The sequence below is a fragment of the Coturnix japonica genome, chromosome 11 (genome assembly GCF_054131305.1).
Source record: "Coturnix japonica strain WE chromosome 11, WE-NBRP24, whole genome shotgun sequence".
NCBI classification, from domain to species: domain Eukaryota; kingdom Metazoa; phylum Chordata; class Aves; order Galliformes; family Phasianidae; genus Coturnix; species Coturnix japonica.
In genome coordinates this window covers 9,728,776-9,753,568 of record NC_140673.1, presented here as the reverse complement: position 1 = coordinate 9,753,568, position 24,793 = coordinate 9,728,776, and the positions used below count along the sequence as shown (strand labels likewise).

Sequence of the window (24,793 nt, the reverse complement as noted above, 5' to 3'; positions counted from 1 at the left end):
AGTCAATTGTTACTTTTTCCCCCATATACTCCATAAATTAATTACAATATGTGCAACTGAAAATAGCATTAAAATGGCTACTTAGGCTGTGCATCTTGGGTATTCTCTTCCTAAAAGAGTCAGCCATGATATTCATTTAATGAAAGCTTTGTTAAATAGGCAGCTATGCTTGAATTGTACACTCTTGGTCACATAGTGCCTGGGAAAGGACAACAGCCTCTAACAGCCTCCTCAGCAGCATATATGGCATGAGGCAGGGCAATTAAGTACATACATCCACATGCAGCTAAAACTTTCTTATCATCACAACAGACTCCTCAGTATACAGCACAACAACCTTAATCTGGCATCTTAAAGTGATTGTACAATGCCAAAACCATTCAACAGTAAGCAGAGCAGAAAATGATTCCTACCTTCCTATTCCTATTAAGGTTAAATATATCCTTAATAATAATTTTACTGCTATAGAGACATGAGAGCCAAATACAAAGCTCAGTTTAAAGATTCAGAATACTAGTGATAAGACTGCAAATACAGAAGGCATTTAACATACATTTAACTAACCCAGCATCTAAAACTCCTGATGCTTTTATTTATTACATGAAGTATCATCATAAAGTCCATTTACTACAGCGTATAATAACTGCTTAATCTATAGTTCATATACTCTTAAGAGACAAGTTTTCCCAGTCTACAGCATATGGCCATTCATTGATGCCTTTTCTTTTTTAAATTACCATCTAATATAGTTAAGTCAGAAAGATACGGCTACTGTGTTCCCTATAAAGACAGATGCCACTATTTCCTTCCCTGCATAATCCTGGAATACATCTAATTGCTCATGAATATGCAAACTAAACTATCATGATTCTTGACCAAATGTTGCAAGCAATTTTGTCTTGCTAGTTGGGATGACAGAATTACGAGAGGTAGTTTTTAGTTAATGTGAAGGGTGAAACAGTACATCATATTTTATGCAGTTCTGAAAAAAAGGTGTTTGTAACTGATAACCAGATAGCTCCAGAAATCTACAGTTTACAATCAATGCATCATAGAGTTCTCCAGTGATGTAACACTTAGCTCACACTTCACCCAGGACTTGTTTATACTAAGACTGACACTTCAGAAAGGTAGATTCTCAGCAGCTTTCTAAGATCCATGTGATATTCAAGTGATAGTGGTTGCCCAACATTTACACTTGTTTGAATTCCAGTACAACAAATTTAATGACTTGCTCCTAAATTTTACTAAAAATAAAATAAATGAGTGTAGCATCATTTTATAGCACTTGAAATACTGAACATTATTTGGTCACTGTTACTACTGCAAAATCTTTTCCACAAAGAAACATAGTACATAAAATGTATAATTACCTGTTCTTTAGCCAAATAATCTGCCAGAGTATTTAAAAGCTTATAGTACACTTCAAACCAGGGTAGGTAACTAAAAGAAGAGAGGAAAAAAAAAAAGAAATTGAATAAGGTATCAGTGTATTTTTCCACTGCTTATGAAATCTACCATAAAATGTTTTTGTATTTTTACATATAAAATGCTTACAAACCTGCTCCTCACAAATTTCAGTTTGATGGTAAATCACTGACAGGTTGTAGCAAAGCTCTACCTCTTCACACCATATCTACTAAGCATACCTATTTAGTAACACTTGGGTTTCGCTTTATAATAAAAGCTGATATCACAGTACTTCACATCCACTATGTATGCCTATTCACTTTACAAGGTAAGGTGAAATCTACTTTAAGTCCCATGTACCTGTACATTATCTTATAATATTTTTCTTCTCATTACTCTAAATGCATCCAAAAAAAAAAAAACAAACCACACACTTTAAGCACTGTCAGACACCTCTAAATCACACTCCCATTGTCTTCTACTGTTACAGCTTTCAGTAGTTTTTTTACAGGCAATTTTACTTACCATTTTGATATTCCACTCTCTGCTGTGCCTGGGCTGACTGCCACAAGCCTTCTACCTGGGCAGAGCCAGTGCCCATATCTGACAAGTTGTGCACCACTAAAGAACAGCACAGATGCCACACAGATACAAGAATATTGGTCTCACTATGAAGTCATTTCTATACATAAAGCAAGGTCTAGAAGCATTTACTAACACTGTAAACACAATAACACCACTATGTCAAATGTTCCTATCATAAGTCTGCAACCCTTATTTGTGCTATATTCTCAATTAGTTAAATAGAATCCAAGATAAATGTGACATAATTGAAGGGCATGAGAAGTTATTATTGCCTTTTTTTGTCATCTACATATAGATGAGTTAGCTTTAGCTTTGACATCAGAGCTTTCCATACTTACTATTTAAGATTATGATACAGATGTAATAAGTAGTTTACCAGATATTACAAGATTGTAATATTTAAGACTATGATACAGATGTAATACATAGTTTACCAGATATTACAAGTATATATCACTCCTTACTTACAAACTAGATACCTTCCAGTTGCTTTTTTAGAGTTTTATCACAAATTAAAAAAAAAAAAAAGACATTACTAAAATGAAAAGCATGATTAATACAACTTGTTCATATTTCGATGCAAGCAGGAGAGGAAGGAAAGACTGAAATATTTTTATTTCATTTTATACCTAAACTTCCCCTAGCAATGAAGTGGAAGCCACTAAAGGAAATCTTGGACGGTTCAGAAGTCAAGGCTACTTTTGTCCAGCAAAAAAGTAAGCAGTTGGCAAGGCTCTAGAAAGAGACTCCAGTTCTTAGGGTGAAGAGCAAGCATACATAATTGCACCTCCATACAATCGTTCACTGCTTCTGGGCCTGAACACTGTACACCCTTTTAAAACACTAATTGCAACAGCTCCTACACCTACTGGTCTTGGAGTTTTATGCCATTTGGAACTCCATCTGAAATCACATTTCCCTCATCCTGGACACAAAAACAAAACTGCTGGGCACAACCTCCAGAGTCCCTGCAGCTATCTCAGCCACCAGACAGCTCTGCCAGCCTTCAGCTGCAGCAGAGGTCAGAGCACAGCTCAACCACTTCATCCAAGTTGAGCTACAAGGTGCAAACTGCAAAATACCTTTATAAGCCTAGACATAGGAGTAATTTATATCATTTAAAGCCCTTCCAGTGTTTTGCCATCACCTCAGCAGTAGCTGGCTGTATCACCTAAGCATGTCATTTTTTGTTGCAGAATATTCTAAAATCTTATGTGATCATTTGTCTTTCGTAATGAACGTTTATGAACAGCATGCTGTTAATGCTCCTCCTTCAATAAAGTATTAACAGTATTTCTGTCACATACCTATGACCACAGCTCCCCTCTTATTGTGAAAACTAACATTTAATTTTTGAGTAGACACAAGAGGTCAAATTCATTACTTGGAATTAACGAAGCTGAGCACAAAGCCAGGGAAGGTTTTTCTTTCACAGGGTAAGGCATGCTGACCAGAGTACTCTTACATGAGCTTGCTTCCTTAGCAAGATGAGGTTTATGATGCACATCTGTATCTACACATAACAAAATCACAAATACCTGTGTTGTAAAAACAGACTGTTTGCAGATAGTTTAAAAATGCCAGCTTCCTTCTAAGCTGAAAAGCCGGATAAAGAATTGCTGTAAACCTTTAAGCACCACAGATACAAGGTAAATATGATTTCAGCACGCTTCTTAAACCTGAAAAATTAAGACAAATCAAAACATCCACAGCACGAAAGACCATCAAGATCTGTCTTCATCTAATAAAAAGAATGTGGATTCTTAAATGAGAACATCACTGCTTTCTCATTGTTCTTTAATTGTACACATTGTCTTTGCAGTCAGCGTGCTACAACACTCCTTTGAGAAACAAACATACAGCAACCTCCTATTCCTATAAAGTTGCCACAAAAGATTCTTCACGCAACAAAGAAGAATATCAAAAGATATACACGACTGTTTTAAAAGACACGAATTTCCTGTTTTAGAATACAGTGGTCTTTAAGAGTACAGCTGCTGCCTGTCATGAAAACACAAGCATGAGATATTTCATGGCTAATTAGAAACATACTTAGCATTTTCTTTTAATCCAAATGAGCCGCAAGACAGGAGCTCAGACTTTACTCAAAGTCATGCATAACCCTTGTTGCAGTAAGTAGACTTCCACCTCACTTGTGCTTCTGCTATAGCTCTGATAAAACTTTTACATTCATGAGTCAAAGGTTAAATAAAGGAAAGGAAATGTTTTCTGTCAAATAGTCAGGTAACCACTAACAGTCCTGAACTATCAGCAGGAATCTAACTTCTAGTAATCAAATAAAACTAAGGAAACTGCCTTTCCGTAGCTAAATGTCTAATGTCTAGGGGCTACTTTTCTGTCTGGAAAATTGACACAAAATGTGTAAAATTGAAACATTCTGCTTCTAAGGGATTTGCCTAAAGGAAGAGAGAGAAAGCTTCAAGCATGGCCTGAACTGAAGAACTACAAAGACTTACCACATAAACCTGTCTTCCTTATTATAGCATTTCATTTAGAAACATAGGTGACAATTTTACAGTCGTAAAAATTAATGAAATCTAAGACTGAAAATTTTAACGATGCATTTTGCATTTCTCTGGATACATAAGGTCAACCTCCCATTCAAGAGCCTCAAGATTGTTAATAAAACAAAGAGCAGTCAAATAAAATATATTTCATATTAGAACTATTCTGGTAATTCAAAAGCAATTCAGTGTAAACTCAAAGCATTATTCCTACTACAAACAGCAGAGATATGTAGAAACAATACCCAAAAGAATCAAATTTCTTTCTGTTATTTCAAAGCGAACATTAACACTTCTATTGCACCACTTCAATTCTGAGCTGCCAAAATTAACATACAGAAAACTGAACTGGAGTAAAAGATCTGGTATGGAATGTGAGAACTAAAATGCGTTACAGTACTCCTGCTGCGGTACCCAGGCTCTTAGGGGCTATGTGAAATCAATGGTTTGTGGAGAAGGAAGTGACACAGCAGGCCTCACACCCTCACACAAAGTAGCCTCGCCATTTAAAAATAGAGAGAACCAAACAAGCCAAAAGAATTGCAAAGGAATCACACCACATTCCTGGAGAACAATCCAAGATTGGTTCTCTCATCTCACTAGGAATTTGCACTCATTTGAACACGGAATTTGGTAAATACAGACAAATTCTGTATGATCATTTTAGACCATACCATAACACAAGCAGTTTCCTCAGATGAAAATGCCTGGGATAGCCACATCAAGCATAGTTATTTCACTATATTAGCACTTACACAGCAATCAGACAGAACATTCTGACCTCAGAACTCTGTTCACATTACTGTCGATATAAAGTGTACAAAACTATGAAACATCTACAGAATTTCTGCATCAACAACCCATGTATATATTCTACTTAAAATTCTCCAGTTTAACCTAGCACTACGTGGCTGAAAATTCAAAGATAATTTCCTTTAATTATCATTTCAGATAATATATCAATTATAATTATAGAGAGATAAGCTACAAAACTTAATCTCATAAGCAGCTTTACATTGGTTGTGTAAAATTGCAGTACAAATCATCTTTTCTTCACTTTTCAGTTCAAAACTCAATACTTTGCCAGTCTGGCAAAGGTTAACACGTGAACTGATACTACCCACAAAAGCTTTTCACAAGAGACAAGCTGTATTCTTTTCCCTACTCACTAATTTTTACTCACACAAATTTTTTTATAGAATTTCTTATCACTGTGCTTAGCTTGTTCTTGCTTTTCCTTTAAGATACTTCTACTTAGATTTTAGTTATGTACTACTATCAGCTACATATTTTACACTTGACTGTCTCTAGTCTGTCTTAAAGCCTCAGCCAGCAGTTTAAATGTAGTCCTCTCCTTAGTGGAGATACACAAGAGTATACATAGGTAGATGTGCAGTAGTCAGATATGTCATTATTATACGCCTGCATTTGTGTGTTTATATAAACATCAAGATTATTGGATATCTGTGACAGATGCATGTAGTTCAAACAGTTCTTATAATATAATAGAAAAAGCAACTGCACATGTACAAAAATCTTCATAAAGACAGCAACCATTCATTAAAATGTCTTTCATATTGGTTGATCTCAAATAAACAAATATGAACAAGGCGAAGACAGAATAAACACCAATAGAAATCTGCTAGTGGGTCTTTCCCTTGGCCATTCATAATGTATTTTGGAGAAACAAGACCAGATACGAAAACACTTCAATGAAAACACTGGTGCATTCTGTCTATCCAAGCTAAATGCTCTTTCAAGCTAACATATAAACCAGAGAGGAAAGGGCCACCAATCTAGAAGTACAATTCCATAAAGCTAATGCTGATAGGCACTCGGTGTTGCAAAATAAATTTGAAATCATCACAATAAAAGCAATACAGGCAATGTTTTGACTGCAGTTTGGTGAAAAATTATAGCTTGCCGCTTATCGTTTTCCTGCTTATTCCTGTCAAGCAACAGTTCATTGTCTAATTACTAACTTATTTATGTCTCTGTGGAAATTTTAAGAGAAATACCTTAATTTAGACCATCTGAGAACGTATATCTTTCTCTGCCATACCATAGGCAGTGCTTAAATATGCATACTTGAGCCCCACCCTTGGATGCGTTCAAGCCCAGGCTGGATGTGGCTTTGGGCAGCCCAGTCTAGTGACTGGTGACCCTGCCCGTAGCAGGGGCATTGAAACTAGATGATTATTGTGGTCCTTTTCAACCCAGGCCATTCTATGTTTCTATGATTTGTTAGTGCAGAATTATAAGCTAGACAGGCAAGGTTAGGATTAAGAATCGTAAATTTTGTATGTTCTCTATGATGCTTAATAAGAAACATAAACAAAAGATGTCACAGTAAGAAGAGTTAAGTATCCTATCCTCCAACATCCTGAACTGAAACTTCATTCAGCATTATTACAGAAGTATTATTGGGATCACAGAGAGAGACAACTAATTTCCAAAATCCGTTTGTTTTTCCCTTTGCCCCAAAACACTATTGCACACCCTCTTACCAATAGTTTGGAATTAGTTTAGAACTCCGTATGTCAGGAAGGTTCCAAACAAGGTGCCCTCATTTCCATAGGTACTGCATGCTGCCATGTTATTACTTGATCACTTGAAGGCAATTTTGCCTTATAAAAAAGCACAATACAAAAAGGCTTTAGCTTACCACTAATTTTTCCCCCTTTATCACTAAACCTATTACTTCACAGGAGAGTAACCAGAAAGAAAACCAAACTATTTAAATGAGGTCTATTTCCTAATCCTCAGTGTCAATTCTACACCACAATGCCGTACTATACATTGGTTATAAATCTCAGCCTGGAGTTTCCTGCATGAAGATGGATGATACCTGAAAACTGTGCTTCCAAGTACAGTAATAGAGAACAGTGCATACATAGTGAAATTCACTGGATACTTGTCAAAAGTCCCATTAAAAATTAAAAATATCCATTTTTATGCTCAAAGCCTGTAAAAGCTACAGTGTAAAGTTCCTGCATTGTCCAAATTGAAACCAATGGAACTGAGGGCCACTTTTCATCTGAAATCAATGGTAACAACATTGCACAGAAACAGCACACTGATAACGGTAACATATATTGTTAATAATCATTGATATAAAGCTTAAGATCTCTTGACATGTTACATTTTTTCTACATTCGCTTCTCAATTTCCCACAAGCAGCTTACCTCAGAATACAGAGGCAGACTTTGCCTCCTGACGTCAAACGGCAAAATCCAAACCGTTGCTTACTTTCAATGTCGGTGAGCACAAAAGTAAAATGCTGTCCTACTTGGTTTTGGGACACCCTGAAAAATTAGATATAGAACGTTAAGAACACCAAATGAAAGAAAACAGTAGCATAAAAGTCACTGCTCTCCAGCATCTTCATGCTCAAGCCTCACTGTTTTTCCTCTGTGTTTATCCTTTTCTTCCCTCCTCTCCACACTGCCTCCTTCACCCCGCCTCCTCCCTAGGCACCAGAGAGCCCCGTTCCCTCATTCATCCATGATGCCTGCTGCCATCTTTGCACAACCAAGACCCGGCCACCTCCACCTCAGGGAGCTCACGCTTTAAGGGCTGCCTGTAGGTCAGACCCTCCCAACACAGAAGAGAAGGTTACAGAAGGCACAGAGCAGGGAAAATAAAGATGAGAAGAGGCAGCTGCTGAATTACAAGGATAGACTTAAAATGGTTGTGACTTCAGTTCAGGGGCATAAAGACCAAGAAGGGATATAACCAACATTACAAGATTTTCAGAATTTGAGAACCATCTTTCACCTCCCACTAAGAGCACTTTTCTCCCTCATTTATCCCCTGCAATATGTATGCTTCTAAAAAACATCCATCAAAATAAAACAAACATTTACCCAAGAGAAGGAAAGAAAAGTAGGAGATCAAAGGCATAAAGAAGTTACAATGGGACACATGCAAATGCTTAATTTGTGAGAACAGCTTGAAGATCAGCCAAGTGATGCCACTGCCCAGACTCCACAAACTCCCACTCATTTCCAGTTACTCTCATCCCTTCCAAGCATGCAACTAGTGAGAAATAAAACCCTGTCCTGAGCATGAATAACAGAACAATATACCTTTAGTCCAATGCGATCATTAGAAATCCACCATCGTTAATAGACTTTTTCTTTAAAGGTAGGTAATTAAGCTCAATTCATTGCAAGTATTTTCCTTAAATATCTTCAGTAAACTCAAACAACCTGGTATGCTCATTGCTGTTAGTAAATGCTTGATAGCTTTCACTCGTTCTTAATTTCTTCAGGTTCTCCAGGATAACTAGGATGCTGCCATCAATGACATGGTGACTCCTCTGCCAATAAAGCCATTTTCTATCCCAATCTCTGCACTGCTCTCAGGAATAGAGGCACCTATTCCTCACCTGAAACCCTCAGATCAACACACAGCCAGGTATTGTGAAGTCCCCCAGCAGCAGCACTGCCAACATCCTGTGGTCTACCCAGGGTACAGTCCTTCAGCTAAACAGGTGATAGGTGATTTACAAAAGCTGTCTTAACAGATGCCCAACTATGCAGGCTTTCCTTTTTGTGTACTGTGTACACATATACCATATGCCTCTGTTCCACTACTACTTAGAAACAATTCCTTAGCCCAAAGAACCTCACACCAGTAAGGAGTCCTTCCTTACACTTAATTATCTCCCCCCTTCCCAACACTGGAAGATGGCAAAGAATATACTACTGTACTGCGATTAAAACATGAGACCAAATAGGATTTAATTCTGAGACTATTAAAAATAGCTCAAGCAAGTTATGGTAGTCCAGCGGGAGGCATCCCAATGCCATCTCACCACCTCCAACTCAACATTTTCCCTCCACTTCCTCAAGAGAGACTACACAGCATTTTCACAGTTGGTGTGAGAACAGCCCAGCTTGAAAGCTGCATCCCACAGACTTTACGAAGAGCTGCAAGCAGCACATTCCGGATGCTCAAGATGAGAAAAACTCCAAGGCTGAACCTCCACAAACAACGCAGAAGTCTGCATTTGGTCTCACTTGCTTCATAAGAACAGCTAACAAAAGCCAGTGACCAACCATCTGCAGCACATTTTCTCACCACAGTTTCAAATCCCGAATTCATTTTAAGTCGCTAATTTGAGAGCTCCATGCAGGACCTGAGGGCAGCAAGGAGGCCTGCTTTTTCATCCCCCTTCAGCAGAACTGAAACTGACTGTATGCCAGCCTTAGAAAAACAAGCTAATGATGGCTAGATATTTCGATACACTGACAGATAACACCAGTGTCTAAACTTGACACAATACATTCAAGAAGCACAGGCATGATATTTTTAATTACACCTGTTGCAGATAATTCTATGGCACTCAAGCATCTGAAGCCAAGTCATGACATCGGCCGTGCTACCGAAACACAGCAAAGATGACTCTACCAGCTTTCCTTAACATGAAAATCAACATAGGTAAAGTGCAATAATTACCTTCCACAATTCCCCAACCAAAGAGTTATCTGTACTTTCTAATGGAGCACAGGATCTACTGAACAAGCTTCACAACACCTATTGCAGAACTCGGGCCTAGGGGTTATATCAAAACAAGTGACCTGCTCGCTTGCAGGGAGACAGCACAGGCAAGCTGCTGCAAACTGTTGGTGACCTTCTCCTCCCTCATTCCTCTGTCTTGCTTTTTTTTCCCCTCTCCTTCCTTTCTGCTCCTGCATGGCCTGCTTACATTTAATCTTAGTTTAACAACAATAAATCACCAATAGCAAAGAATGTGTGTAAACACTTATTAACTCTGCAGACTACAATGGGCTCTTTCAAGGCTATTACAGTTCACTATATGAATAAAACTAGTTTTTAAAATTTTCTCATATCAGCAGAATACAGAAAAGGCTCTTTGGTTCACACGGAGCAGGTAAAGAGCTGTATTAAACATTTTTGTTTACACTACAGCCATTGTGCAGGCTGCATTTCAAGGCTGCCTTGAGAGAGCTGATTAAGGCAGAAATTAAATCTCTTCTAATGAAAAACAACACGTCTAACCATCACATTTAGCTTTAATTCTTAATTAAGATTGCTCTTCCAAATTTATCTGCTTATGAAACACAGTGTGTTCGAAAGGAATCACCCTTTACATTTTGGAATTTCTAAAGGGCTTTGAATTTCAGAGCAATTTTGTTGTTTCCAAACAATGAAAAATTATGTATGGCAGAAAAGGTTTCAATCAATATATTTTAAACAGAACAAAGTTACCAGTAAAGTGAATTGTAATGTGCCATGCAAATACGCTTGGCCAATGAGGCCCAATTCTTATTCAACTCACCAGCTCAGCTTACTCAGTTCTTACTTACAGGCAGCTACTAATGAAAACTGAAAAATTTCTGTGTATTTTGTAACTAAATCACACTGAAAAGTCAAGCACAGCAACCATTGACCCTAATCCTCCCCAAACCAGAGAAAAGATTAGAGAGAGATTCAAGCTGGAATCAATGTCATGGTGGAGGTACCAGCTGATGGAGAGGCTGATGGACCCCAGGCTGAGCCATCTTCTTCCATTGCAATGGCAAATATTGTTTCCACTTTCCAAGCTCACCCTGTGATCCACAACTCCACCACTTGGGTTCCTCCTGTCATAACACACTTTTTTCTTCACATGCCCATATTTTATGTTACAGACGTGTATAATACAATGAGATAAAGAGTGGAATAAAATCAGTTGTACAAGATTACTACTTTATTTCAGAGTTTGTAATTCATCCTGCAGATTGACTGGGGTGACTGAAGAGTTCAGGAAATATTATAATTTAACTATACAGCTTCAGAAATATTAAATATATTCTTAGCTATGTACTTTCTATTCTCATCTGTTGATTTTCAAAGTAATAATTTGTGTGAGCCACAAATCATCTCCACAGCCACAGACTGATACTCAAAACACCAGCAATACCAATTGAAATGGTTTAGCCAGGAACAGGACAGAAGAAATGATACTGCTTTCACTATCATCACTCATTGTCTGCAGTAGTTCAAGAGCTAAATAATATGCACACTAGTTCACATACTTGAGCAATGTTTTGCAGCTAATGAGAAATCTTCCTACAGCATGCCCAGCAGAGCCACTTATTATGCTCTGCAACATAGCCCTTACTGTGTGACTGGGTGGGCACGGTAGGTGAAATCAATAAGGCACTTATCGTCATCTCCATATTAGCTCTACAGACACTTTCCAAAGTTTTAGCTACAAAGGTACTGTACAAACAATAGAAGAAATACCACCTGAAGGGGAAAAATAACCAAAACAGAGGAGCAGAAAGAGAGACCAGAAGTATTTATGGAGGAAGGGACAAAGGAGAAGAAAATCAAAGCAATGAAAAACTGAGGAGTCAAGCAGTGACAGTGCCATTTAGGACCGATTTTGAGTTGTGACCAAAAACAACAAGAATATCTGCATGCTCACTCAGTCTTCCATCAAAATTACCAACACGGCTCAAGAGTGAGGTGTGGGCTTTGCAAGTTACGTGACTTGGAGGTTGAGAGTAGAATTATGGATTGCTGGGGAGAAACGAGTAACAAAAAAAAATCATGTAGGGTTTGCACGAAGGATGCTGGAACAGAAGAGAAGGTGTTTTTCTTTGACACTTAAAAATTACCTTAGCAAACATTAAAAAAAAACGAAAAATCTCTGTATTCTTTATTAGTATAGTCCTCCTGTTTCTTATGAATAGAAATGGAGAAAGGTATTCCACAGCAGACAAAAAGAGAACACGTTCATAACTATCAACAAATGAATACTTAAAAAGGTATACAATGGCACTATTAATTAAGCCTAAAATAATTCAGTTGCAACAAAGATGTAGGCTCTTGAGGTAAACGCTCAAGAACTTCTATGACAGAATTCGTTACTTAATCCTCTTCAACATAAAATGCAAGTTATACTGGGTAGTAAGAAAATTATGTGTTTGCTTATACATACTCATATACATACATATGTATGCATGTAACTCAAAGTTTAAGTAACGGTCAACACATTACACCATTCATTGTGCCTTTTTGGCTTAGACTTTCAGGTTAAATTTAATGGGAGTTACCCACAGATTTTAAATCACCATTCACAGTACGCAATATTGATAATTAAAACATATAGTGTACAGCTACTTAATACATCCAAAAGACAAAGTCAGTATTCCTGGTGAAATGATGTAAGCAGTATCACATTGAATCAAATCTAGATCTTAGCCCATGATCGTCGCAGCATAGTGAACATAAAATCAAACACGTTCTCACTTTATCCACTTATCAGTTCATCCACTAATTAAATACAGGTGAGGCAGAGGAAAATGTGTGAAAGTGGACTCACCACTGGGATTTAACAGAGCTTTAATTTAGTTATTTTCATAATTTAAAGAACATGAGCTTATTATTTAAACGAGTTTTATTTATCTATTTAATAAAAAGGACACTGCTGCCTGTAACCCTGCTGCATGTAAAAAAGCCCAGAATCTACAGAAGTCATTTTTCCTATTCCAGATACCTCAATCAGTAGCATCAATGGAAATTGCACTCCTGCTCTGGTCATTCCTAGCTCTTACAAGGATCAGACAGTACTCTCAGTGGTTTATGCACTGATAGATCACACAGTACACTTGGACAAACTATATCCCCTGAAGTACAACAAGCTCAATCTGTGCAATAGAAACTCTACTTTTCTCTTCAATGAAAGCTCTCTGTGCAGAACCTGCCATTGAAACTGCCTGTAAAAATATTCAGGGGCACTCAGCGTATGGTCTGTGGCTGTTCTCTCTATGAGAAAATAAATAAATATTCAGCAGACAAGTGAAAAGCATGTTTATGGCTAAACAAAAACTAGGTGTTGGTCACACCTACAACGTTCTTTTAAAAATAAAACAAACATGAAAAGGAATTATAGCAACATATTTACCAATGCTTGTCTGTATTGGTCCCATACTTGTCAAAACAAAAAACAAAACTATGAGAAAGCAGAAGACAACCATGCAGTTTTTGTATTGTTCGTTTATTTTCACGTGGTAACATGTCTTTACTGTAAAAAAAGCCTGAACTGAACAAAATAAACACCACATAGCTGTCAAGTTGTTCCCACAAACATTTAAGTAAGGGAGCAGCACACACACTTGCATGGGCTTCCAGTATTTCGGTCTCCTTGCCCAGGGCAGCTCTGCCCACCTCCCTGCCCAAGCACCCTTACTCCCCCTGACCTCACACTGCCTGTGCTCCTTCACAAGCCCCTACAGCCCAGCTCCCAGTCCCAGCGAAGCAGGAGCCACACATGCAGCAGCTGGTTTTAGAGGCAGCCACGTGCAGGCTGAGCAGCCGGCGGTCAGATGGAAGTGCATCTCAGCTTCCAAGAATCACCCCGGCTTCTGTCCAGCTGCCAAGCTCTGTGGATTTTTTCAAAACCCCCTGTCTATGAGAACACTGCTCTTTGGTCAAATACAGAGGTCAGAAAGTACTTTGAAGCAGAGGGACAAAGGGCACACAAACAACAAACATCCCTTAAATACTATCACTTTGCTCCCCATCATTTGGATACTTAGTTCAAGTTACAGCACACAACATTAAGTGCACAAGCACAGCAGCAAAGCACAAGTAGTAACCCCAGCATTCTGATTAAGCTCATCAGCCTCATACAAGGAACTAAGTGTCTTCTGAATGAATAGACAGAAAAAGTTAACACAGAAATAGTTATTGAAAATAATTACTTGCTGCAGCTGATGATGTTCTTGCCACTGGATGGCAGCAGCAGAACCTCACCTATTTCTGTTATCCTCAATTTTTATTCCCATTTTTCATCTTCATTATCAGTTGTATACAGAATTCTGCATACATCTAGAGCACATTAAGGACTTCAGTGCCTTACAGCCAAGATGAACAGCACTAGTTAAGTCATCAAAACAGTTTAAAGAGCAGCAAGCTTAGCCAGTTCTAAACACAAACAACTAAACTAATTATAAACAGCTAAATGAACATAGTTTGCTTCGGACAAGTTTGGCTTATGACATTGTGCCATGTTTTCCTGCAAAGCCTCCCTCCCTGCCTCACACCACACTACCGTCACTGCACTGCCGGGTGCTGCTGCGGGGCTCTCGCTCACAGCAGTGCCAATCCAACACTGCCCTGAAGCCAGCTCAGCCTGAGCTACTGCCTGCAGCTTTCATTCCTTACACATATTACGCTTTTAACTCAATCTTGGCTGATTTAGACAACGTGAGTTTTAGAAATGAGTGCGATTGATTAAATTAATTACCATTAATCATTTTGACAAGCTCATATAAATATTTTAATTAATAAAAGTGTTTTACACAAAGCATTTCAACTATTGCATCATTACATGGATGCCACACCATAATGGATACCAGAAAGGTAAGAGCTAATTAATAATGGCTAATAATCTTAAAGGCTACTCAGAAAAATCAACTGCACGTTCAGTAACTTCCATGCAATTACAGTCTTAATTTCTCTGAACTCAACATGTTTTAAATACTGGTCACTGAGTATTTATATCTAGAGACCTGTGACATCTCTTTATGATGCCTGCTGCTCATAAGTATCTTATATGCTCAGATCAACACGGATTTTGTTCACAATCATACAGGACAAAAACCAAGAAGCAGAACACTGTTCCACCCTGAAAGACAAACCCCTCAAACTCCAGAAAAGTTGCGTTTTGCTGCGATGTTCATCCATGAGTGCACGTTTCTTTTCTACATTTACACTTGTTCTTGAAAAATTTCCCTGACATCACTCTATCATCTCATAGAAAATATGTTTAAATAAATGATAATTGTGTCACATACCTTTCGACGTCAAAAGGAAAGCAGAACTTTGGAACGCTGTTCAGCACTTCCTGTAAATGCAAGGAAACAGGGTTAGGGTTCTGAAACAACTTTTATCTCTGTTTGCTAGCAATTCCCCTACAGACCAGTTCTAAAAAAAAAAAAAAATCCAGAAATATTCATAGCAAATAATAAACTTGAGGAACATAAGACTGCAAAAAATACAGTACACGTTCCTGGACTGAAATAATTGATTATTAAAAAGGAATTAAGTTTGTGCTTCAGCAGATTGCAAAGACAATGCCGTAGAAGCCCCAGGAGGGAAAGGCCTGGCCTGAAGGGTATTAACACCCTTCACATCCCCGCTGGGATTCCCCTCAACAAGGCCATATGGATTTTACAAGAAGCACCACACCATATGGGTAAGCCACGTCTGCTGCTACTTGTACCACAGACTAGCCACAGGGACTTCTGACAGATCCTGGCTCAAAAATACAAATGTTGTTTCAATTAAAATGCAGGCAGAGAAAAGGGAATGAAGTTGGCAGCAGAATGAATAACAGAGAGGTATAACGACTCTATACATGTCTCATGGTCAAACACTGAAAATGATGGAAATCTTCTGCTGGTCCAAGGGAGATATTTATATGATTAACCCTTTGGATTTCACAAGCAAGCCACTCTATTCATAAAGGTAGAGGGAGCAAATCTGACAGATCTACATTTGAACCATAATATAAGAGGATAAGATTGCTCTCTCATAGCAAGTTATTTAAGAAATTGTTTAGAGACAAATAAAACATTTGAATTATAATATAAAAATGCTCCCAAGCTAATAAAAATTTTCCATTCAATAATAAAAAAAAGTGATTTGCCAGATTTGTTAGCAGAAAAAAATTAAAGCGATTTTACAGGATCCCAGAAAGAACAGTTATTTCCAACAGTTACTCCCAGCTTGGAAACAAGTCTTCCATGGTACAAATGAGCTAAGACAAGCAATGGCATTTGTGCTGGTCAGCACAGCTATAGGGGACACTCTTTGTATGAGACCAACAGAAAGATTGTACTGACTACACTGGGCCTTATGAGGCATCCAGCAAGGTGCACTCAGGAAAAGGCAATCAGACTGCAGAGATGCAGATGAGGTTAAGATCTGGATCAAGGATACCAGTACCCTCCTGCTTGAACACTGTTCAACTGTGTGCTGAGCAGCCAGCTCTCATTAGGGGAAGCTCTGGGCTGAAATACCCACACACCACAATGACCATTTGCCCCAAACATCTGCCTGGATCAGTTTAAAGTGTAAAACACAGAAACACATGCAAGTTAATCACCAAGAGTCCAATAGTCCAGGGAAAGACAAGTAAAACAAAAATGAAGCCTTTAAATACAGCACGCGTTCTTAGTTTCAACATCTTAAAGAGACACAATGCCCCACTATGTCAACTAACAGCACAGAATGATAAAGTCAGTTTTCAAGTTTTAAGTCATATAAGAGAACTGAAGAAATCTCTCAGAATCCAGCTTGACCAGGACAGAAGGAAAAGGGTCTGAGCACACCGTGCTCTGCTTTGGGAAGGGACCTCAGTATCTCACACTCAAACTCTCCCTCCAAATCAGTACCTATTACCACATCACAGGAAGTTCTTTTCTCCCTACTACTGAGGGTTGGGTTCACTGCCTGTTGATCTTAGAACCGATTTAGTATAGGGTACGGAAACCTTTTTACTCCAACCCCCCAGCGTATCCTCTCAGAATAAATGAACCCACAGGAAGACCAGCCCCAAGCCCAGAGCAGCTCAGCAGCCCAGCCGTGACCCGAGGACGACACGTGCCTCCGGCCGCAGGACAGCGAGGCCTCACGCCACCCCCGGCACACGCTCAGCTCCTGCAGGGCGGCCCTGCTCGCTTCCCAACTGGCGGCAGCATCCCTCAGGGAGCGGTCTTTAAACCTCTCCGCTCTTTAAAATTCAAGCAGCCAGCAGGTCTATAGACTGGTGTATAAACAGCATAGACAAAAAAAAAAATCCTCTCCCAGCTTATGTCAGTGACAAAGCAGCTCAGCAGTTGACTGCTTTTCCCCTGACAGCATAAGCCGGGTTTACACAGATCAATGGCTGCAAGTCCTACCTTGCTCGCAGGGCTCTGCTTTCCCCCTTAATTACAGGTGTTAGTCAGATTTTTAAAATGGAGGAAAACAAGATGCCCCCAAGATGCTTCAAGACTGATTTAAAATGCAAATGGCTGTTATTCACACATCCGCATAAGCAGTCACTATTGGTGTACAGTTCAAGTCAATAACCTCTCTATTGAGCAAAATTGAGCTCTGCTTCCTAATGGGTCATTGTCTTTACCAGTCCACAACTCAGCCAGGACTTGCACTTGTGTCAAAACGCACATCCTCAGAATAAGCATAATGCATTTATCATCTTTTCTTTTAAAAGCTTCATAAAAGCACACGTTTATTCCTGAAAACAAAAGGTTGCCAAGTCTTCAGAAAGCAAGCCATCCTCCATTCACACCACCTCACAATCGGTACCACTCTGGGCTCTCACAATGTTGGAGTTTCAGCAGTCACTGTTTCAGAAAAGAAAGTGTGTGCACAAGAGAAACTAAAAATATGCTGTAGAAAGCAAGTTAAAGAGCACATATTTGCTTTGAAACACTGAATAAACACATGCAGTCACATACCCAATTGATTTTAATTACTAAGTCAAAGGATTTCTATCTCACTCCTTACACAAACTCTAATGGGAAGAATAAAACAATAAAATCAATATCATACCAACTATACCATACTGCTTCCCCCATGCAAAGCTTAAAAAAAAAAAAAAAAAATGGAAGTAATACTTCAAAAAAAAAATATTTATTTCTATAGCATATCAGCAGCATGCTGCCCTCTCACACATTCACGGTCCAGTGGGTTTATTAATTACTGCACCAATTGCACTACACTGTCCAAGCCTGGTCCTACTCACCGATTATACACAAAGATAATACAGGCAGTAACAAAGCAAGAATTATTCAGTGTTCCTTGGTTGGTTTTATACCCAGACAACAACGGCTGCATATCATCATTTCAGAAGCAATGGAAAAGGTAGGAGATGATGCTTCTGAAGTAACACACCACCTTCCTAGAAAAAAAGGTCCTAATAACTCCATCTTATCCTGAAGTGAAATTAATGGGTAGATATGCTGGTTATGTTCCAAATAAGCACCTTATCCCTCACTAATGAAGAAAAGATCTGATTTTTAATAATACCATACTCAATCCATAGGAAATCTTCAGAAGTCCATAATCAGACTCATGCTCTACAGTCCTCAGCTAAGAACAAGTTCTCCTTCCCCAGGCTGCAATTTCAAAGCACTGCAGTTTCAAAACTTAGCACCCTTAACACCACTGGGCAACAGCAGGAATTCTGACCTCCACCAACAGGCCTCGCTTAACTCAGTGAAGCTACAATCTCCGTGTGTCTCCCTTTTAATGTTTTCATCCCAAAAAGCCGCAGTGACATCACACATACAGAGGTTGTGTCAGGTAAGGGAAGCAAGCACATAATGGCTCTGACTGCTAACTAACTTGCTAAGTGGAAATGGAAACATACCTCAGATGGTCCCATTTGCAAACACAGCTAAGTACATTGTAAAAGCACAGTGAGTTTTGGAGGGTATCTCACAGCAACTAAGAGAAAGTGGAAAAGCTGCCCCTATAGGAAGATTTCATCTGCTTTGATATATGTATTACTGAACAAATATGTTTAGTTCATCTTTACAAAGGTATGAGTGAGTTTGTGAGTTTTTTTCTCCACTTCAACTTACACCCTTCAAGAGGTTTCTTTTTTCTTTAAGCCATAGATGAAGTCAGATGAATCAGCAGAAGTTAAACTGACCACTTTGATAATATACTACTGAAACATTTTATTATTAATTTCATTTAATATAACTAATTCCTAAAACTAGAAGGATGTGAAAACTAATCTCCCTAGCAATTGTTTTGTCTTGTAATATTCTGCAGTTCACATTTAAAAGGAAAGAAAACTTCATGTGAATCGCTGTTAAGAGATTGAAAATATTCTCCAATAGGAACATTTTAAGACATCCAGGATACTGAATCACTTAAAAAATGGCAATTTAGACTTTTTTTTCATAAAATCCTGCCTCGTTCCAACCATCTCTGCATCTATACACAGTGTAACACCCGCCCCCAAGCAGTTTGATCCCCACCTAGATCTGTTCTACTTATAGAATCAGCATCTCTCAAGATGCAGAGAGTCTCTTTCCAAGATAGTGTCACACCATGTTCACTCCATAGGTATGTCAGCATACCCAGGAAGAAAGGGCCTAAATAAAAATCAGTAGTATGCAATAGCATTTGAATTATCTAATGAAACAACCCAGACAAGACAGTCAAAAACATTCCATTAATCAGTGCTCAAAAAACAACTTACTTATCCTGATCTCTATTACCTTGAATTATAAGATGCCAAATAGTCATTGACCTAGATAAAACATTCTAGTGCCTTTTCCCCCCCACTATCCTTTTCCTTCCTCAGTAACTTCCTAGTTCCTGTCTCTTTATCTATCTACCTCACTTCTGTAAAGACCCTCCCCCAGCCCCACCAAAAGGGGAACTTCTCTTTTTTGTCTCATCTTCACTGCATACACTTTAACAAATGTTTTCTTTTATCTTTCTTGCTGACAAAAACTACTTGCTGTTCTACTTCAGTGTTTCATTCAATTGTCCTTCAAAACCCTTCCAAGAGCTTTCTATCCCTATTCACCTCTAAACATCTTCCACCCAAGGAAGAAGGTCTCTCTTACCAGTTTCCATACTGAAATCTCCATGTTCACTTCCTAGCATCCTCATCTTTCCCTTTAACCCAACTTACTCTCTGGGACTTTCTCCCCAGCATTTGGTACCACAGATTTAGTCATCTTATGTCAGTTCAAACACACAAACCAGGTGATCTATTTGAGATTTAAGACTGTCATGACATATTTCTGACTCAAAACAGCAACTTCAATGGGAATATTTAAATGCTTCAAGTTAAGTACATATTTAGATTCATTCTTAAATCAAAGCCAGACTGCTTAGCATCTCGCAGAGTTGAGCCCTTAATCATTACGGCTCTACTAAGGTGAAATCCTAATGCTTCTACATAAAACAGTGCATGAAAAGGCAAGCTGCTCTGTCCTCACCGCTGACTTTTCCTTTTTCAGAAGCTGCACACACCCACAGCAGGGACCCATGTGAAGCTAGCAGCAGTAGTTATATTTCAAAGACTTAGCTGTTACTTCTGCTAAAAATCTCATCAAAAAGTAGTAGCTACAATAAAGAAAGGCCCAAACAGTTTGAATAACAAAAAAAAAATTTAATCTTAACTCACGTTCACGGAAATCCAAAAGTTTACTATGGAAATCATTAGCAGGCCTCCATAACTATTTTTAACCCTTATGTGCCTCCTTCCAATGCACATCATTCTGTTGATTATCCAGTCCTTTTGTAGGGTAAAAAAAAAACAAAACAAAAAAAACACATCTGCTTTCAGAACATTCCCCTTATTCACATAAAGGACAGAACACATAAATCAAATGCAAATGGTTTAGGGTGAAGATGCAAAAGCTTTTATGAGAAATAATGGAAATAATGTACCTTACGGCGCAGTGCTTCATTGTTGCATTAAGCTACATGGATGCTGCCCCTCTCCTTTCTGAAAGCATTAAACTACGAAACTCAGTCATCTCCAGTCTGAAGCAATTCAGCTACCATTTTTACATTTGTTAAATAAAATGAAAATAGAACTCAATTTAAAGGATTTCCAAGTTTCTTGTAAAGAAGAAACTGGGAAGCACTGTATGATTCATACAAGATCACTGAAACACAAGTAGTATTGTCCTCCAACTTTTAAATATCCTTTGAAACTTTGAAAGTCTTCCAGGCTATGAAATGAGTGCCACTCCGTACATTGAAAAGATCAAAGTAGTTAACCTTATTGGTTTTTGCCTTTGGAGTTTTCAGAGTTTCCTCTAGGTCTAAAGGCAAATTAAGAGGAATTCTCTGAAATAGCGTAAGAGATATATTAATAATTAATAGCTAGTACTAATTGGCTTGCTAGTTGTAATTGCAGGGTAGGCCCATGAAAGTCACATCCATACAATACCATTTCATTCACAGCATAACACCAAGGATGAATAAAACTGTTTTACTGGTGGGGTAACTCAACTGCATGACTAGAGAGCCTCTGTGCCACATGAAAAAGAAAAACCATCCCCAGCTCCCTCAGAACAAACCTGCTTTTTAAGTTGCAATTTTTAGATTAAGTTGCAGATAGTATTACATTTCTGATCACCTAATTCAGTCCTGACACAGTTCATCTGTATGAGATTGTAGTGGGTTTAGAGCATCCCTCAAAGGCACTTCAGAAGGAGAAAAGAACAAATACTTCAGTTAACTCTGGTACCTCAAAAGACATTGTTACCATGCTGAAAGACTGGAGAACAGGGCTTCCTAAGGGTTCATAATTTAGACTTTCATTGAATTACAGCATCTTGGATTCTCCACTTGCCTAGGCAGTGCTGAATCTCATCATGTGACCAGTTGTAACTAAGTCACATCTTACTGTCCACTGTATCATACAGAGATCTGAAGTGCAGTCACAAATAACAGAATAGCCAAGACAATATGAATTTCAGCACAGATAAATTTACCCACTAGAAAAACCCTCCATTTTTCCTAGAACTCTTATTAAAAAGATAAAAATCAACAAAACTCTTCCTCCCAAAAGTAGTTCTTATCATCTATCCCGTAACTGGTAATGGAATGAGCAGAAGAGAAGTCAGAATACTGCATATGGACCTAGCAAACATAACAGTTGTATGGCATGCACCAATTAAATGCATGGATAGGGAGACAGTATCAGAGTAGTCATCAGTAGAAGCGGAAGTATATGAACTTTGTGGCAGCATAAAGGGTAGTGAAACCCGTTTGGCACATGGGCTGAACTTCTTAAGCTAGAAGGATCTGGAGCCAAAAGAAAAGGAACTGGGAAAGGAAGTCAGCTACTAAGGAACCTGCTGGGAGAATTGTTTCATAATTACCCTGTCCACTGCACCTTTGCCAGGGTTCATTCTGCAACACCATCAGGTTACCGCTTCTGCAAGTGCACACAAAGTTGGTCAGCTTAGCCAAGGCCAGCAGCACAGCAGAACACCACCAGCAGCTCTGAGGAGAAGGCAGCCTCACCCAGCAGCGGGCCAGGAAGCACAGGCAGTCCCATGCAACAAGATCACTGCCTGCTTCCCTTACGTGCAGGACAGAACCACCAGAACACAGGGAATACACGCACAAGCCTAACCCAAATATTCACTGCACTGCACTTGTTCCTACTGCAGGACTTGTCTATGAACTGAAGGAGTTCTCCCCAGTTCCTGACCTTAACTAGCCTAACATCTAGAGCTGTGCTGCACTACCCTACTCTAACACTGGCCATACCCATTGAAAGATACAGGACAGACATCAGGATGCACTATGACTTCAGAGATGATAATTTCTGAGATGTAATCTTCTGTTACCAACTGTACTTCCACTAATGACTGTACACAGACTGATGCAGATTAAACAAATTCAGCTAAGAAAAAGCAAAAAAGGAGTTCAATAGTTCAAGTGCAATATTTTACAAAGCCTTGAAAACATATACAGAAGAAAAGAGTACGAGAAAGAATTCTCATATAAGATAAAAAAAGTTGCATTTCCATTCTGATCGCCGACCTGGAGCTGCTTCACCTTCCCCCATTCCTTGACCAAGGCCCCAGAGCTGCAGCCTGGACCCCTTCAGTAGCTGCCCACCAACAACTCTCCCCTTGGTCTCACTGCAGTGACCAGCCTCCTTTACTCCTCTGGGAGCAGAGTGCCCTGGTTCCTGGATTTCATCACACCATGGTCATAATATTTAACTCAGACACCTTCCTAATATAAGCACAATGTAAATTAAAGTTATTTCATTTCACATAATATAAACTGATTAGTATAAGCGATGCTTCAAGATTTAAACACTAAACACTGGATTCAGGAACATTACATCCAGTACCCACTATAAGAAGAGCCTGAGATTATCAGGATGTTCGTCAAAGAATAGCAGTAAACTTGAGACACAAAAACAATGCTGAAAGTATAACAGAAGAAAGGAAGACTAAAATGCACCGAGGGAACTAAGAAAGTAGATGAGACAGTGTAAGTAAGCATATAATACAGAATAAGGTGACAAGACTTGAATATTCTGAGGGCAACCGAGGTCAGTCAACAATGACATCACACATGACAGTTTGGCAGTCTTTATGGAGGCTGTTCCAAACGATTGTCATCACTGTTTCAGCCATCAATTAATCTTTTCTTCTTAGGTTTGGCACATCACTGAAAAAGGCAGGAATAAGCCAAATCACTAACAGTTATTTTTGGTGGGCTGATGAGCTATATCTCAAGGACAGCCAAATATTAATACTATACTTATTTAAGCAAACAGAAAGGAACATTTTGTATTTTTTTTTTATAAAACGTAGTCCCCCAACATCACAGCTGTATGATCAAAAATGGCTAACGTATGCATACAGTCTATTAAAATGCACATAATTTGACTCAAAATGAAAACATATCTAACAAGTAATTCCATTCATCTGGCCCTTTTTCACCCAGCCTTAAGATATACAAATGCATGCCTTTTCACCAGAACACAGCAGCTGGGAATGAAAAGGAAAGCATTCAAATGATCATTTTCACATCATATTCCATCGTCTTTTCACCAGCTTCTCCCCAGTCTTTCTTTGAGTCCCATTCTGTTACAAGAGAGCTGCTTTTTAGATCAATTCATATTTCCATAATCCACACTGCTGTTTCTCCCTCTCCTCCCCAGGGTGGACTAACCCCTGCATCCAGAACTATGGCTTACAACTGTCATTAAGACCGATAACAATAACAAGATAACAAAAGAGCTGGTAGAGATGCGGCCAGCCAGTACCATATGCTGATCAGCATCTTTAACTTAAAAGCTCTATGAAACAAAACTGCTGCAATCCTGACAACAAGTGTACTTGACGTCGCCACCTGTTCTCAGAATATCAAGAAAGTGCAAATTTCCTGTGTTGGGCTGCTATGCTTTACTGTGAGACTTTTTAAAATACATATTCTGTCAGTTGGGATTTATTTTTTTAAAAAGACACTGAGAAAGTACCTTCCCATATTTACAGTTCATGAGATACTGAAATATCAGCAATTCTGGGTGTTCCCAGCACGTCTAGATGATGAGTGGTCATTCCAAAGAATATTTGTCAGAACTAGATCCATATTTCCTGTTCAAACAGTTCAGCAATTCACTTGTATTCCTAAATACAGCTCAGAATGTTTTTCTGCTGGTAGTCTATCTGCTCATCTGCATATATGGAAACCATTCTGCCATGCAGACACAATACCCTTGGAGAAGAAGA

General features: G+C 38.7%; 1 protein-coding gene across 6 annotated transcripts in view; it reads right to left on the bottom strand.

The window, feature by feature from the left end:
- Positions 1–24,793, bottom strand: part of DENND1B (DENN domain containing 1B) — a 141,299-nt gene that overhangs the window by 79,071 nt on the left and 37,435 nt on the right. For all 6 annotated transcript variants that reach the window (XM_085511129.1, XM_015869353.3, XM_015869351.3 and 3 more), the window contains 3 exons: positions 15,338–15,387; positions 7,706–7,825; positions 1,374–1,443 (listed from right to left, as the gene is read on the bottom strand). Coding sequence is in view for 3 of the 6 variants with exons in the window: in XM_015869353.3 (XP_015724839.2) it covers positions 1,374–1,443; positions 7,706–7,825; positions 15,338–15,387 (240 nt within the window). In the remaining 3 variants the exon portion in view is untranslated. The remainder of the gene's footprint in view (positions 1–1,373; positions 1,444–7,705; positions 7,826–15,337; positions 15,388–24,793) is intronic.